At 28.9% G+C, this 19,506-nt stretch overlaps 1 protein-coding gene across 1 annotated transcript in view; it reads right to left on the bottom strand.

Moving 5' to 3' along the window:
- Nucleotides 1–19,506, bottom strand: part of LOC124495391 (uncharacterized) — a 30,248-nt gene that overhangs the window by 2,400 nt on the left and 8,342 nt on the right. The window contains exons 2-5 of the mRNA XM_075733312.1: nt 1,488–2,993; nt 545–1,386; nt 218–476; nt 10–113 (exon numbers count right to left, since the gene is read on the bottom strand). Coding sequence (XP_075589427.1) covers nt 10–113; nt 218–476; nt 545–1,386; nt 1,488–2,993 — 2,711 coding nt within the window. The remainder of the gene's footprint in view (nt 1–9; nt 114–217; nt 477–544; nt 1,387–1,487; nt 2,994–19,506) is intronic.

Raw genomic sequence — 19,506 nt, 5'->3', positions numbered from 1 at the left:
ATTGTTTACCGTAATTTGTGGATAAAAATTGATACAATAATCCAATAATGCTTGTTTAGTTTGTTCATGTGCATCATGAACTAATTTGAAATTTGTTAAACCACGAACTTCGGCTTTTATTGTGTTTATTAAATTGATATTGTTGTCCAAAAAAAAAAATGAAAAGAAATAAAACAATTAGATTGAAAAATAAATAAAAAAATTATATTAAACTCACCTGGATTGAGTAGCAATAAGAATTTAAGACAAATATAATCATTAGTATCGACTTTAAGTTCTTGTAATCGTGCCGTAACTCGATGTAATTGATCGGCCACTTGTGGTACGCCTAATAATGCCAATGATAATAAATCGAATTTTTGTCCATTCGGTAGTGTAGTTTCATCTGGCAGACCGGCATGTATCCGTTGATGTATATGATCCAAAACTAACATATCACTCCAGGCATGTTGTAATAATTTCATTTGATCATCAACCTGAATTAAATAATAAAATCCATACATCAATAAATATTAGAAACAAAACAAACATTATCAAAGCTAACCTTTAAATCTTTGAAAAATATGGAATTACGAGCCCAATCAACTTGAGCAAACAATGATTGATCAATAACTTTGCACATCAATTCAAATAGATCTACTTCACATTGATTATAAGTTTGATTTTGTAATAGGCTAAATAATTGTGATTGCCATTCTTTATCATCCAACATTGATAATTGTAATTCTCTAATCAATGGTGGCATCACCAATTTGGTATCGTAATGTTGTTGTTGTAGGCCAGATTTTCCACTTGGACCTGTATTATTAGCGCTCATATTGCTTGGACCAGGGCCATTTGGTCCCCATTTCATTACATGTTGATCACCAGCACTCATCATTGATTGTGATAGATTGGCACCGGCCAGATTTGATGATTGCTGCTGTAGGGTGGATGGAACCAAAGGTGACATGAAATGTGGATGACCAGCAGCAGCAGCGGCCGCTGCAACAGCATTTGGTAATTGTCCAGCAGCAGCTGCAGCTGCAGCAGCCGCAGCTACACCGGCTGTTGATCCTGGCGATGGTGATGAATCCGGTGATGATGTTGATGAAGATAATTGCGGAATTTGTATTAATTCTGGTTTTACTCCATCGAATATGGAGCCACCGTGTGAACCAGGTGCGGCATTTAAAAAATTGAGGGCTTCATTTGCAGCGGCTGCTGCAGCAGCAGCAGATCCAGGTAATATTGTAGTAGGAGGTCCTAGACTATTACCACCACCAACAACATGATGTGCTTTTGACAATTGTTTTTGTCGTAATATTTGTAGCCGTCTAGCTCGATCTCTTTTGTACATTGGTCCGAATTTATTCCGTCCCCCACGCATACGATCAGCACGAACAGCTATAATTATTTTCATGATGTTAATAAAGTAATCAATTAATTCAAGGTCAAAATAATAAATGGCTATTTTTAAAAATAGAAAGTTATAATATTTATAATACCTTCAAGCTTCATGCCAACGTCAAGACATTTTTGAAAACGACAATACGGACATCGTTTACGTTGTGATTTATCAATAAGACAATTACGATCAGCAACACAAGTATAAACTTTTTTATTCTGTACAGTACGTTTGAAGAAACCTTTACATGATTCACATGTTAATAGGCCATAATGATAGCCGGAAACACGATCACCACATACTGGACATAATTCTTCAATACAATCTTTTGGATCAGAATTTGGTGATGAACTAGCGGCAGTAACAACTGCTGCAACACTTATTGTTGGCTGTTGATTATTATTACCCATTAACGGTAACATTGTTTGTTGCTGTTGTGGTGTTGTTAATGTTAGATTTGGATGTTGGCCACCACCCATTTGTGGTTGATGATGTTGTTGTTGTTGTTGTTGATGATGATGATGATGATGACCACTGGTCAATGATGATGAAGGTGGTGGGGGTGGTTGTTGTTGTTGTTGGGTATGATAATCCATCATATGATTATTATTTGGAGTATTAGCGGTTAAGGGACCGCTTGAGGCTAACATGGTGCCAGATACTGTATTTGCAGTGTTATTTGAATTATTGAGATTATTAGCTGGTGATTGAGATGCCGTAGATGATGATGATGATGATGAAGGTGCTGGTGGACTGGGATTAGTATTATTTTCAGTCGATGTTTCGGAATTGGAACTTAATTGTCGCTGTGTTTGATGTTGAATATGTTGTTGTTGTTGTTGCTGTAGTTGTGTCTGTTGTTGATTATGATGTGATTGATTCAAACGATTGGCAGTGTTATTTTTCGCAGTTTTCAGATTATCCGGCGGTGATTCCGGTTCAGATTTAATATTTAATAAAATATTAGGTGTTGATTGTGGAGGGAGCATTGAATTTTTTGATTTATTATTATTATTCGTTGTCGATGTTGTTGTTGTTGTTGTTGTTGCTGTTGTTGCAGCAGTAGCAGTAGTTGATAATACCGTAACGTTTGTAGCCGATATTATTGTTGGCTGTGTAAAATTAATGATTTGGTCCGTATTATTATTATTAACTATAATCGAAGATGTTGTCGCAGTCGTCGTTATTGGTGTTATTGATGAATTCAATGATACAGATGATGTCGATTGTGTAGATGTCAATGTCGTTGATAATGATGAATTTGAGGTCGTTGTTGACACTGATAGAATTGACGATACTGTTGTTGTTGATGTTGTTAAAATTGACAATGTTGGAGACCTATTTTGATTATTATCATTTTTACTAATATTATCATCAGCTATATTTGTTGACGATGATGATGATGATGAAGACAAAGAAAAAGATGTGATTGATGATGCTGGTGCTTGTGGTTGTTGTTGTGGTGGTGGTGGTGGTGATGATGATGATGATGATGATGAAGATGAAGATGATAATAATAAAGATGATGAAGAAGCCGATGAATTCAAATTCGTTATCGATATCGTTTGATTATTGTCACTAGAATTATTGGCCAATGTTGATTTTTCTTTATAAAATCAAAGAAAAAAAAAATAAAAAAAAATATGAGATATGAAATGAAAAATATTCTATGATGAGGAATTTTTTTTTGCAATGATTCTAATCACCAAAATTAAAAACAAATAATGTTCAGAATATTAAATTGATTAATCAGTAACACAACGATAATAAAGCCAAAAACGAGTCCAACAACGTATCATTAATAATTTTTCATTCTTTATCATATCCATCATGAATATTGTTGAATTTTGATACACAAATACCACACACACACTCACACCCACACACAAGAATTTAGAATAGAGAATTTTCGATATAAGAATATTTTTGACTAGAATTATATAATCACCATAATAATTAAAATGTAACAATATATCTATAATTATATGGATCGATAATATCGATCGATGAATGATAACGTGATTGATGATGATGGCAGTGTCAAATGGCAGTTTTGTTGTTTGTCTTATTCAAATACAAGTATCAATCGATTTGATTCATTTTTTTTTTTTTTTGTCTTGTGTGTATGTTGAAACAAACGCGCGAGTTTTGTGAATTTTTTCTTGTTGTTGTTGTTGTTGTTGTCTTGTCTTCTGGAACAAACAAACAACACATACATGTGTACATACACAGATATATTGGGAAAAATAAGAAAAAAAAGGAGAAAAAAAATATGAAGATGCTGCGTGTGTATGTGTGTGTATGCGTGCGGATGCTGGAAATAGTAATTTTCAATAATGAATGATGATTATTTTGATGATGATATTGGTGGTATAAATGATATGTGTGTGTGTGTGTGTAAAAAAATGTGTATCTCTTTCTCTCTCTCTCTATCTCACTCTATGTCTACTGACATAGACATAGATTTGTTATATATATATTGAATTTGAATCGAGGACTCGTGATGGCAACGGCAACGACGACAACAACAAAATGATGATGATGATGATGACAATCATTGTTTGTAATAATAATAATAAAATAAAAAAAATATATAAAGTGTTGGCTTAAGTCGCGCGCGCGAGATTTTTTTTTTATATTTTATTTTTGTAGTCTGTTAAGTGTGTATAAAATAAAATGTGAATGTGAATGTGAATGTATGTTTTCTCGTTGCTCCATGTATAATATTTTGCCACCAATTTTTTTTTTTGTTCAAAGGGAGCCATTCATAGATACAACATATAGCAGACGCATACATACATATATATATATATTGAGACTGAGACCAAATCGTTTTTTTTTCTCATATATTGCGCGCGTTAATATAAATATACAATTTTTTTTTTAGACAAGTATCCTCGATTGTTTTTTGTTTTGTTTTGTTTTTCTTTCTTGCTATTTTTTTTTTTTGAGGTTTATAAGTGAAAAAAAATGCGCACGAGTTGATTTACATTCCAACTACAGTGAGCTACATATATATTGCTACATTTTTTTTGTTTTTTTTTCTCATCCAATATAGTTTTGAAATCACATTCACGACCACCATTCACGATTATTAATGAATGGATGAAACACATTTTGGATCGTTTAGCAAACACCAACACACACACACACATAATGGAAATTCTCAAGACATGAAAAAATGAAATGAAAAACAAAAGAGATAAGGGACCTAATATTTTTTCAATACCAAAAAAAACGAATTTACAAAAAATGCAAATTTTTCAATCAAAAAAAAAACGAAAGTAATTTATGAGTCCATTTGGAGAAATTTCAAAAAAAAAAAATTGAAAAATTTTTTACACGATAATTTTTTTACACTTTCACTCAGTCAATGTGTCAGTAGGACACCAAAAAATAAACACTTATACGCGTATATATGGATGGATAAATGATGAAAAAATAAATGCTAAAAGAATACTGTTGATGTTCAATTCAAATTCAATAATCTGGATATGGCTTTATGGATAGCAAAAAAAAAAAAAAAAAATTTGTTAGTTACTTTACACACACGGCTAAATAGAAATACAATTTGATCATCATCATCATCATTATCATCAATCGGTAATGTATGTATGTTGGTTGCAATATTGTTGACCCATTTTATCTTTTTTACCAATCAACATAGTAAATTGCTCATCATCATCATCAACTACGACAACAAACTATGACAAAAAGTATTTTATATTCTAAATCGTTCTGAATTCTATATTGAATGTATGTGTATATGAAAGAATCAGATTATGATGATGATCACAGCCATCATCATGATCATCATCATTATTATTCTTTATTTTGTTTGAGGTATTGTGTGTGGTTTTACAAGTGCTCCAAATTTGCGTGTTTGCAACAGCAACCAAAAAAAAAAAAAAACAATCATCATTCATTAGTGTTCCAATTTTTTTTTTATTCTTATTCTGGAAATATAAATTTTTTTTGGACGGGGGGAGGGAGTGTTGGTTGTTATTTGTGTGACCTAGAAATGTAAAAAAAAACAAGAAAAAAAAATTCCAAATAAATGCTTGAAACATGGCCAGACAAGACAAAGTCGTTTATTATATCAACATAAAACACACGTGTACTTTTTTCTTTTGGAATCATTTGGTAAAAAAAAATGCGCATCATCATTTTATGGCGCCATTTATTCTATTACAGTATGACACAAAAAAAGGGACCAAAGTAAAAAAAAAAGACATCGGAACATTAAATGAACGGAACACACAAACACACACAGAGAGACACATAAATGATTGACCTTGGGTCTAAAAAAAAAAATGGATAGATAGATGTAGACAAATAGATAGTGGAACATTAGATTAGTGTTATATATGTATAAAGCTAGCGGCAATATCAATGATAATGGCTTGTAGTAAAAAAAAAAAAAAAATTCAATGAGATCTAAATTGCAGGCGTCTGGCTATATGGGATAATATAAAATGACTGGGCTCCATGTGTGTGTGGATGAATGGATAAATGTGAATGAATGGAGACCTCGACTCAGTGACCTCATTTCTCTTTTTATAATACAAAAAAAAAATTTCAATGTGCGTGTATAGCAAAAAAATTTCACTATCGCTAGGATCCTCTCTTCTCTCACATGTTTTTTTTCATCATCATCATCATCATATCGCCCATTTTTTTTTCAATTACCAATGGTAGAAAAAAAAACATAGAAATGAGACTGAGACACAAACCATCGTTGAGTATTACAATTTTAACCAAAAAAAAAAAAAACGAAAAAAAACGAAATGTGTAGATTTTCGCTATTAGATCATGAAAAAAAATATTTGGTAATGAAAAATTCATGATAAATATAGACATATGATTTGGATATATGAAAATGGAAAGAAAAAAATTCAAATTGGATTCTTATGTATGATAATAATAAGGAATCGATTGTGATTCAACTTTTCTTTTTTTTTTTGGAATTAAAATTAAAAAAAAAATGAATTACCAAATAAAAACTACCGGAATGAATTTTTTTTTTTCATACAGAAAATCATCATTCATTTTGGGAAAAAAAATACACTGAATACATGAATGAAGAACAAAAAAAAACGCACACACACTCACTCATAAACACACCTGTTTGACCTTGGAAATTTTTTTTCTCTCTTCAGTTTCTTTTTGTTGTTGTTGTTGTTGTTATTGTTCTACAAACAAGTACGGATTTTCATTTCTCTTTTTTTTCATCATCATCAACAGTAAAAAATAAATTTCGTAAATGAAATGTTGAATAGATGATTGGAAAGAGAGAGAGAGAGAGAGAAAAATGAAAAAATGGAAACTGAAAGTTAAAAATAAAGAAAAAAAAATCATCCAAAAATAAAATCATCGATGATCATCATATGATCCGCACAGATATAATTGATGATGATGATGAGATGATAATTGTAATAGGAACAAGGAACAGGACAGGCTGAATTTTTAATTTTTGTTTACAAAATAAGAAAAAAAAAATGCAAAGAAATGGGATTTATTCTAATTATCATCATCATCATGATGAATTTTAATAGATTTATGATCCATTCTTTATTGGCAGATCTTTTCATTGATCAATTTTTTTTTCATTTTGTTGATCAATATGGAATGGAAAGAAAATTGTTGCTGCTGTTGCTGTGTCGGAAAAGATTTCTAAAAAAATTTTAGAAAAACATGAAAAAAAAATTCATTCATCATTACCATCAATTGTTGATGACAATAATCATGATGAATGAATGAATGAATGCGTGTTTTACGCAATCAAATAAGCAACGATGATATGGAAGAACTACTCAAAATCATTAATACACGAATAAAGCATCCATCCATATTATATTATTTTTGGACATTAAACAAGAAAAATGATGATCATGAACATCATTTGATGTGATGATGGACCACTAATGATTTCACAATAATAATAACTAGCAAAAAAAAAATTTTCATTTAAAAAAACTAAACAAACACACACGCACACGTTTGAAATTAAGAAACAAAAAAAAAAAAAAAATTTCTTCCCTCTTAATAATAAAATCGATGGATGAAAATTCCAGGGAAAATCTTTCATAAGAAAAATTTTCAAAAATCAAGGAAGTGTTATGATTTTGTGAAATTTTCAAAAAAAAAACAAATTTTGTAAATCCTTTTCAACAGGTTGTTGTTCCAAAAAAGAAAAAAATTTCATCAGAATTAATCTAAAAACAAAAAAAATCTAATCTGATCCATAAGCCATACATACGCGAATTAGGTGAAGAAACGAACAAAAAAAAAAAAAAATCTGAAAATTTGAACTTGAAATCTTTTTCAACACACACAAACACACATTCATCCGACCGATTACAAATATACAAATTTCATTATTATATTTTTGGGTTTACAATTTGAAAAATAAAATTCACATTCAAAAAATCAAAAACGTCTCGAATGATTGAACCAAAGCCAACGGTCAATAGCACGAGAATTGTAATTATTTTTCCCCATTCATTCGTAACACAGATTATACTAATAATATAATAATTTCGACACATTAAAAAAAACGTCTGAAATGAAATGAAAAAAAAACAAAAAAAAATGACATGCTTGTTGAAGCGCAAACAAAATGGATTTTTTTTCAAACAACAAAAAAAATGATTGAAATTTGTACAGGAAAAAAAGGGTTCAAGATTTTTAAATATGCAAATATTTATGAATACATTACATAATAATGATTTTCCGTTGTTTTTTTCCCCACTTCTAACAAAAATACACCACTTTTTCAATTTTAGCCATTTCCAAATACATACAATCTTTTTTATTATTGCCGTAATCGATCTGAATGTAAATGTTTATTGGGGGAAAAAAAAGTGAAAAAAAAATCCTAAACAAATAAATAAACAAAAAAACAGAACAAGAAACAAAACCACAAAATGTCGTAATTGTTGTCGTTTCATATTTCATTCCACTTTCATTTCGTGGCCAATTTTCGCATTTTTTTTTCGTTGTCGCTGTTGTTGTTGTTGTTTTATCTTCCGTAGTTTCCAACACATTGTGAAGCATAAGCCGTGAATGGTGTTGGAGGTCAAACAACAACAACAACAACGACAAGAAAAAAAAACAAGCAGCCAGAAATTATTATTATACCTAGGATCTTACAATACACATTTGGGAAGCAACAAGCGTTTGTATGATGATTATAAAGATGATGATTGCGACATCATCAAATCAATTCTCTCTCTCACACACATACGCACAAACACAGTATTTATTTATGGAGCCTATGGCGCCAACTTTAGAAACTTAAATCATACACACACACAACTACATGTATACAACGACAACATGTGTGTGTGTGTAAGTGTTCCAATAAGCTATGACCTACTTTTTCTAATATCGTCTCTCTCTCTCTTTTTAAACTAACTTATTCAATGTATTTAGAAATGAAATTTTTTTTTTCATATTATGCGTTTTATATTTCACATTTCACTTTCATCAATACACATCTTTTCAATCCACATGTGAATGAATTTTCACTATCGCAATATATTTTTTTTTTCTTTTCATTCATTTTCTCTTCATATATCCATCCCTTCTTTTTTTTTGCCATTTTGATGAAACGTCAAATGTGTACATGTGTGTGCTTGTGTGTGACTATGAATGAAAGATGAAAGTAAAAAGCATTGTAAACAATGTAAAGTAGGCCAATGCTAACTACTCTCTCTCTCTCTCTCTCTCTGTCTCTATGGCTTGTTTTGCACTCCACCATCATCATCACATTCATTTAATGCCATCGTCATAGTTGTCTGATGACAACGACATCGATCGATTAATAATGATGAAGATGATGATGACTTGAATATTGAATCGATTGAATGATGATGATGATCATCATCATCATGATTATCATTATCCATTATAATGTAACGACGATGAATAAACAACATTAATCCATCAATCAATTGAATCAAGAAAAACACGTAGATAGGTACATTTTATCATTATAATCATGAATAACAGGATTCTAAATAAATAAGTTTGTGGGGAAAAAAAAGATAAAAGCATAGAGTACATAAAGGAAGAGAATAAAGTGAAAAACAAAAATGGAAAGAAACAGAAAGAGAAAACAAAAAGCCAAACAACGAAAGATTTCAAATGGAAATGGATGAATAAATAAATGATTTATAAAAACTTGACCTCGAATATCGGTGGATATATTAGATTACTATTATCATCATCATCATCATCATCATCATCATTCCATTGGCAAAATAGAAAATAGAAACAAAAAAAAACAGCAAAAGGAAATGAACAAATAGGAAAACAAAGCAAAAGAATTACGAAATATTTTCTATTTATATATGAACATGAATATATTTCATTCTCTTGTTGTAAAATAAAAAAAAAAAATAAAAAAAAACATCACCACAAATACAAGCCACAGGTGAATATTTTTGTTTTCTACAACTAAAAAAAATAATAGAAAAAGAGAGAGAGAGAGAGAAAAAAAAAACGTTGATTGTTTGATTCAACATAATAAACAAAAAGATGATGGAACATGGAACATGGAACAACATTTTTTGTTTTGTTTTTTGTTTAATTTTGTCGCAATCAAAATATTTACAACATACTTATAAATGGACAAATGAATCACGTTTATACTAATTATCATTTTGGATCAATGGATAATTACTAAACTACTACCATACCATACTACTATTACTATTATCATCTTCAATAGACACATTGAATAGTCAAATGAACAAACAAGCATCATTTCCTTCTTCAATCATCATCATCATTCAGGAATATTATAAAATTAAAAAAAAATTAAAAATTCAAAACTATGGATCTTCAAAAAAAAAAAAAAAAAAAAAAATATTACACACACACAGGAAAAAAAATCCAATGAACAACAACAACAAAAAAGAAATCGACGACCCAATTTTTATCATTGTCGTCACATGTACATATCATATCATAGACAAAAAAAAAACATGCCGCTTGTATGTATGTGTGTGTGTGTAGTGGTATATAAAATATATAAAAAACTTGTCTCTCTATCATCTGATATGTGTGTATGTGTGTGTGTGTGTGTTTATGGTATCTTGGAGCCAAACACCAACATTACTTGAATGTATATATGGGATATAACTGTGAATAGCAACATAGCCATAATAAGATTCAGGTCACGGTCATCGTCGTCGTTGTTTCATTTTTATAGTGTAAGTGTGTGTGTAATTTGCTGTTGCTGCAATTTACTGTACCATTAAATTGTATGATGATGATGACATATAACGGGATTTTTTTTTTGTTTTTTTTTCGAAATAATTTTTGTTTTTCTATTCATGGAAAATATGGTAAAAATTTCATTACATATCAATAATGCATCCAATAAAGTAAGAGAACAAAAAAAAATTTTTTTCTTCCGTTAACACACGATGCAATGAACAACAAAACAGCGTAGAAATTTTGATAATCTGATAAATTTTTTTGTTCACTCTTATTATCGTTAAAAATATGGGCTTACCTGCCTTAATTCAGTGAAAAAAAATTAGAGGGTAGTTGGAAAATTTGAAAAGAAAAATTCAATTTCAATCACAATTGATTGGTTGTTTGAAACAAAACAAAAAAAAATCAAACAGAAGAGAATTCAAAACAACAACAACAACGGAAAAAAAACCATAAGATGATAGATCAATCATGATATTGAGATGAATAATGAGCGCGTGATTTTCATCATTTGTTCACCATCATTGATCATCGTTGATTGTTTTGATGATTTTGTTGACTCAAAAAGGGTGGATCACAATATTCAATTACAATGAATCAAATTAATGATGATGATGATGGTGTTGATGATGTTTGAAATGTTTACAAAAATACCCACCAACACACAATCATACACACACACACACACACATCAAGTATCTGCAGATTGATCATCAAAAGCTTTAAAGTAAAACGAAAATCAACATTATTTTCAAACTGGTTAATTAACCAAAAAAAAAAAAAAAAAAAAACAAAACAAAAACATTCAAACCAAGAAACATTGAATCATCATCTGATGATTAGTTTAGTGGAACAACAAGACATCAACAATAATAAAGTAGAAAAATATCCATTCAATTTCATTGAAATCAGTCCCAAAAGATCATTATTACAATTCACAATGATTACACGAAATTCCATGAAGAATTCAGAATGATGAACAAAAACAAAACAAAAAAAAATCTAAATTTCCAAGAATTTTCTAGATTTCAAAAAAAGACACAAATATCAATTTGCAACACACACAAACACACACAGAGAGAGACACCAAAGAAACGTGGACATTCAGCAATTTGATTATGATTTAACAAAATGAAAAAAAACGTTGTCGCCTTTTTTTTGCGAAAAATCACTTTTCAAAACAAACAAGCAAAAAAAAAAAAAAAAACACTCACACGCACTCACAAAAACACAAGAATGAATTATAGATATATAAATTCACTACAATTCAACTTGGTGATCACTGAACTGTCGCGGCAAAAAAAAAAATTCAAATTTCTTTATTCATTTTAATTTTGTATGTAAACGAATATTATCATCATCATCATCATCATCATGATTGTTTGCGGCAAACTGTGTACAACACAAAACAACAACAACAACAAACAAACAAACATTGACGCTGAATAAAAATTGTTTGAAATAGGTATTCACCACCACTATTCACAATATAATAATAACCGTTCTTTCTATTATTATCATCATCAACATCATCATCATCATCATATCCAATTCAGGATCACCATACATAAGATTTTATGAAGAAAAACAAAACAAAAAAGAAAAAAAAAGAAAAATTTTGCAACAAACATTGAATTGAAAGTACAAACACACATAAATTAGTAGACACGGCAGCGGTAAACGGCAGTGGAGGATGGATAAAAAAAAATTTTTTTTTCCTTTTGATTGAATGAATGAATGAATGATGATGATGATGATGATGAAAATGGTGGGAGTGAATTCCATTTCATTTTTTTTTATTTTATTTTAATTTTTTTTCTGTTGTTGGAAAAACACTTTCACTATCTCTATCGTCTGTCTATTTTTTTTTCTCTTTCCATCATTCTCTCTCTCTCTCGCTCGGTCTCTGATTCACAAACTTTTTTTTTTTTGTTTTTGTTTTTTGTTGTTCTGGTCGAAATGAAATTAAAAAGCATTGTGCATTTGTTCATTAGAAATGAAAAATCATCCAAAGCCAAATACACACACACACACACACACACACACACACACACACACATAGATACACAGCAACACTAGCAGCATTTGTATGGATTGTAAAAGTTGTCTGTATATATCATCAATATATATATGGTGGGAAATGAATGTGATATGATTTAGATTTGTAGAAACAAAAACAAAATAAAATCCATGACAATGTGCGCGCGCACACAATCGCATCATTTTAATAGTGGAAACAAAACAAAACTGAATGTGATTATTAAATTTTAGAATAAGAATAAAAGAATAAAAGAATGGAACAACCAAAAAAAAAAAAAAGTATCCAAAATTATATGATTCAAATTAATATAAGAAGAAAGAAAAAATATCTTGTAGCATTCTTGCACATCCTACCATATATATATATGTATGCGTATGTTGTGTAGCTAAAAATTTCATCCATACACACACACAGAATATGAAATGAGTTTGCGTCAATTCGAGAATCTGGACGTAATGTGTAATTTTCTCAGAAAACCAGAAAAAAAACAAAAAAAAACAATTTAAGGGTGATTCAGTGGAAAAGAACCAAAAAAAAAATTGTAAAGAAATAATAAATAACAATCTCCATAGGGACAATGATCCTTTGAACAAAGGAGAAAAAAAAATCCGAAAATCAATCGAAAAAAGATTATGATCAAATATTTACTCAATCCAATATTGAACAATGGACATAATCCACATAAACAAACAAACGAAAAAAAAATTTCATTTTATTCATCTGAGAATTTTAACCATATTCTGGTGTAAATTGAAATATAAAATAAAATAATAAAAAGATGCAAAGAAAAAAGATATTTCACGCCCGCGTGCGGTATAAATTTCACAAATGGATCCATTTCATAACCACAGAAAATTTGTAGTCAAAAAAAAAAAAAAAAAAAAATGAACAACACACATATACAAAGTGTACAATGGAAAGGAAAGTGGAAAAAAATTGCATAATCAACACACACACACACACGCAATGTGTACTGAAAAAAAAGACTAATATTTCAACGTTAGTTAATAATTATCATAATTTACAGAGAGATAAAAAAAACCAAGAAAAAAAACGCAATATCCAAAAAAAAAAAAAAAAATAGCCATATTGCCACTTTTATTAATTAATTAATTAATAATCTGAAATATGAATGAATGAATTCCAACTGAGAATTAAAAAAAAAAAAATGACAAATCCACTCAGTACACGCAACAATTGTAGAATCTTACAATCTGGAACAAATGAATGTTTGGAATTGGAATTTTTTTTTCAGTTTGTTTGTTGCCAAATAAAGTCAGCATTCAATGAATAGCATAATGATCGAGATTTTTTTTTTGGTTTTTTTTTGGAACAAACTTCAACACACCCACATGAGTTGTGCATCTTGAATCAATAACAATTTTCTGCAATTTGTCTCCAATATGATTCGGACCAAAACTACTACCAACACCGCCACCATAACGTATAGTTTTTTTTCCTCAAACAAACATTATATTTCAAGATATGAATTTCTATTTAAGGTATCTATTTTGATTTTGATTATTATATTCTATATGGAAATTGTTTATTATATATGGCCATATTTATTTTCAATGTCCATGATGATGATTGTTTACATTATTTTCTATTTACATTGCATATATATAGCATATATATACATTAAAATAGAAAATAGGTAAGTAAACAAATGGCAACACGTGGCTAGTAAATAAAAATAAAAACAACAAGTGAAAACTTGAAATGACAAAAAAAAACACACACACACACACAACAACAACAACAACAACTGGATCAATCTAGCGATAAGAATCAATCAATCACTGTTGTATTTTTTTATTTTTTAAATTTTTTTTCCTTTTACAATTCAATTTCAATTAATTAAATTCAAGTATAACCACGATAAAGAAAATTTTCAAGTCCATCGATCCATTAAATGGATCCATTCATTATAGTTTTTTTTTCTCTACAAAAATAACTGTTGAACACAGAGTTAACTAAAAAAAAAAAAAAAAAAAATTTGTCAACAAATCACATGCACTGACAGAGACAGAGACAGAGAGAGAGATACAATGATGGGAAGAAAAAAAAAACACACACACACACACACAAACACGTATTCCGTTTGTGTTTATAATTCGATAATTTACCTTGAAAATGAAAGAAAAAAAAATTGATTAAAAAAAAAAATATCCATAGTCCATAGTTGAATATAAATATATATCGTCTCGTTGCTTGTTTTGATCTTTATTCTCTATCAGATATAATGTTTGTTTGATTTTTTTTTTATTTTCATCACTTGGTACATATTTTCATATTTTTTTTCCTTTCCCCCCCCACGATCCCCCAATCATCACCACACACACAGACACAAATATTTTGTTTGTATAAAGATATTATCATCATCATCATCATCATCATCATTTTTTTTTATTCCGCATTTAGATTTATATATTCAAATTGCATTTCGATGTTGTTGTTGTTGTTCCTTTATTTTCAAAATTATCATCATTTTTTTTCTTTCATGAGCAAAGATTTCCACATTGAAAAATAATGATGATATATTATATTATGAATACACGTGAATCAACAACAACAAAAACAACAACAACAATAACAATAACAATAACAACAACAACAACAACAACAACAACATCGATGAAATGACGACAACAACAAAAGTGGAGAAAAAAAAATCAAAACGGAACGAAAAAACGATGAGGCAAACAAACAAACAAACAAGAAAAAAAAATTTTACAAACACTGAAAGAAAAAAAAATTAGGTCATGGATCATCATCATCATCATCATCTTCGTCATTTCATGTTCCCACTCTCTCTCTCACTCACTTTCACTAACACACACACACAAACATATGATATAAGGCGCCACTACCATTACATTACATTACATTATTATTATCTATACAATATATATACACATATTTATAAATGTTTGCAACATTATTTTTTTTTCATATATACGGACATCCTGTATATAATTTCATTGTTAATATGTTCGAATAGGAGTAAAAAAAAGAAAAAAATGAAATGAAAATGAAAATTGCACATAACACATGGTGCCCACGAAATATAATGATCATGATGATGATGATGATGATGTGATCGCATGCAAAATCACATTCATGTATAGACATCATCAATACATACAAGACGCTATTTAAGGTTTACGCAATACCATACAAACAAAAAAAAACAAAAGAAAACAAAACAAAAAAATCACCATCAACGACATCGCCACTTGGCCATACAAATGAAACGAATATTTATATACAAGATTATACAGGTATAACAAGACAAACACACACACACACAAAAAAGTTTCTACATTTCAAAATAGATACAATCACTAAAAATTAGTCACTACTGCTAAATCGAATATACAAGAAAAAAATTCCAATAAACAACAACAAAAAAAAAGTTTGATTCCTGAGCAAAAAAAAAATAAAAAAGTTTAACAATCCAACAGAAAAAAAACCATGGCCAATATCAAAAAAAAAAAAAAAAACGAATTTCAACAACTGTAATCCGTAAAATGAATGAAAATAAAAAATTAATTGGGTCAATTTCAATCTCAATCCATACAACAATCAAACCACCAACATTGTACATATATACAGCAATATAATTTTGGATTTACGAACAAATTAGTGACTGATTTTAGCGGTAACAAAAAAAAATTGGCCATGTAACTACCAGAAACAAATTCAAAGCAAAATAGCAACAACAACAACAACAACAACAAAAAACCAGGAATGAGGAGGAGGAGGAAAAAAAAGTCCATGGCAAAAAAAATTGAAAAAAATTAAAAAAAAAAAAATTGGGTCATTGTACACACACACACACACACACACACATACACGGCCCTATCATGACAATTTATGTATGGTTTGGTTTTGGTTTTTTTTTCACTGATAATCATCATCAATTTTAGATATATATATGATAATTATGACGATGATGATTATGATGATATTGTTTTTGGTATCACAAAAAGTAATTGTTATTTTTTATTATTATTATTTCAGCTATATAAAATAAAGAAAATCCATGATCATCATACAAACACAACGACATAATCTTCATATATTATGATTATGATGATTAGTATTGACAGACAAATGATATATATCAATGATTGATATTGAAGAAAAAAAAGATAGATAGTGTATGAGTATGCGTGACATGATTATGATATGAAATACAACAACAACAACAACAGCAACAAAAATTTACAATTTTTGTGTTTCCTAGGTTATTATTACCAGCAAAACAACAACAACAACAACAAAAAAAATGGATTTCAAATGCATGATTCACAATAAATTTAGGACATTGAATTCTGCACCATAATAATATTTCATTCATCTATACAATCCATGAAATTCAATCCATTGAATCTCTGTTGTGGGAGAGAGAGATGAGAGAAATTCTGTTTCTGCCAAAATTACATAACTATATATACTAGTTAGTAGAATATGATTATGAATGATAATGAGAAAATGGAAAGAAAATAAAAAATAATCATTGTCAACTAAACTATCTTTATCGTGTGTGACTTTGACCTTTACATTTGATTTTATCTGGCTTCTTTGAAATTAATCAAACATCCATACAAATGGAAAAAGGCTATAGAGAAGATAAACCAAAAACCAAAAACCAAAACCAAAAAAAAAAAAAAAAAAATCAAACAAATCTCGACACCATTACCTTAACCTTTTACTCTGGTAATGGCACTAAATACCATTTAAAAAACAAACAAACAAACAAACATAAATGTGATATAATAAATGTAATTGGAGGTCATGATAATGACATAGGTTGAGTGTGTATGTGTGTGTGTTTGTTTGTTTGTTTGTTTGTGTGTCGTAGGATGAGGCATCAATCCTGTATACAATCATGTGTGTGTGTGTGTATGTGTTTGTGCCGGGAATTGAAAACCTAGGCGCGTATTATCCAATATATTTTTTTCTATATAAAAAAATGTCATATGTTTTGTTTTGTTTTTCACATTTACATTGTGAAATAGCAGAGAGAGAGAGAAAGAGAGATAGAAAGAAAATAAACCAAAAACAATATATCTACCGCTATTCATTTTATTTATTATATACACTGGAAAAAAAACCAATCAAGTAAACATAAACATACTCCCACCACCACCACCATCACCACCAACACAACAACAAATACATTAACTAATACGAAAAATAAGAAAACAAAAAACAATAAATCTGTATATATATTTGTAATAGAAATATCATCATCAAGTGATAATGAAGTAAAGTTTTTAAATCTAAATTTGGATTCAAATTATAAAAGACTAACAACCGAAACCACCATTACAAACTACTACGATGATCAAAATACAGTTTAGTGATATAAATGACTATAAAAACAAACGAAAGGAGAGTGAGAAAAAAAAGTGTCACAATATCTCAAAACAACTGTGCACACACACACATACAGATTGTATATATACAAATGTTCATTAACGATTGATATTTTGTATACAAAATACAACTAAATTCAATTAACAAACTACACATAGTTTGTTAGAAAGAAAAAAAAATGAGATGGATATTTTCATTTACAAAATAGCCAAAAAAAACTAGGTTACTTTCATTTTCATTTCTATATATCTATATATATTGCATACACATATAATCATCAATTGCAATATTGCAATTGTCACTTCACAATCAATTCAGTTACTTTTCTACTATGCATCTTGATCGGAAAAACAAATTTTTTTTTTTGTCGATTGATCAACAAACAAACAAACAAACAATCAACATTAATGCAACAATGAAAAAAGACTGAAGAAAAAAAAACATTGAAAATAAAATTGTAAAAAAAGAAAATTTTTAGAAACAAGAAATAAACAAAAAAGAAAATCTCGAGGATAATAATAAGGAAGATGATGATGATGATGATGATGAGGAAGATCACGAGATGCATATTGTAACAAACAGAAAAGAAAGAAAGAGAGAAGAAAAATTCATTCATTCATTCAAATATTATATGGAATATAACAGTAACAATGAATGTCATCAGAGTGCAATAGCATCATCATCATCATCATCGTCATTATTTTGATTGGTAAAATTTCAACAAACTCAAAATAACAACAACAACAAAAATTGAATTGAATTTTTGTTGTTGGCAGAAAAAAAATGAAAAAATGAAAATAAATCATTATTTAGTCGTCAACGATTGCATTAAAATTGTCAACGAAAAAAAAATCCAATCGTTTCCCGAAATAAACAAAAAAAAAATTGTACAAAATTCATAGTATTCGGATCAACTGATGATGTAGAACGAGGTCAGGGTTTTGTTTTCAATTTTTTTTTATTTATTCATTCATTCATGTGAACAAGAATTTATTCATAACGATCATGATCATGATCCTCACACACACACACACCGTTACCGACACTGATTCTATAGAATTTGTTGTTGTTTTTTTTTGCAAAATAAAAACTATAATAAATTCTTTTAATCATCATCTCTAGATATTGAAAAAAAACAAACAAACAAAAATGACATATTCAAATTAGTTGAATCGGTATGATAAAAATATGAATTTGATTCAATATCAACGATAAACAAAAAAAAATCTTCATCGTCATGTTTATCATTCAGCAAAAAAAAAAATAAATAAAAAAAATTAGTTCAACATGAAAAACATTCAAAGAATTTGATTGAAATGATAAATTTGTTTTTTTTTTGCCATTCTCTTAGTTGTACAAAGAATTTCGAGAATCTAGGTGAAAGCTATAGAATAGAAATATTAGAATAGATGGCAAAAAAAAAAAGAAAAAGCGCCAATTAATGAATTTTGAAAAAAAAAATTCA

This window comes from Dermatophagoides farinae, chromosome 8, assembly GCF_024713945.1.
Source record: "Dermatophagoides farinae isolate YC_2012a chromosome 8, ASM2471394v1, whole genome shotgun sequence".
Taxonomy (NCBI): domain Eukaryota; kingdom Metazoa; phylum Arthropoda; class Arachnida; order Sarcoptiformes; family Pyroglyphidae; genus Dermatophagoides; species Dermatophagoides farinae.
Note: the sequence above shows the minus strand (reverse complement) of the source record. Positions and strands in the feature narration are given on the sequence as shown.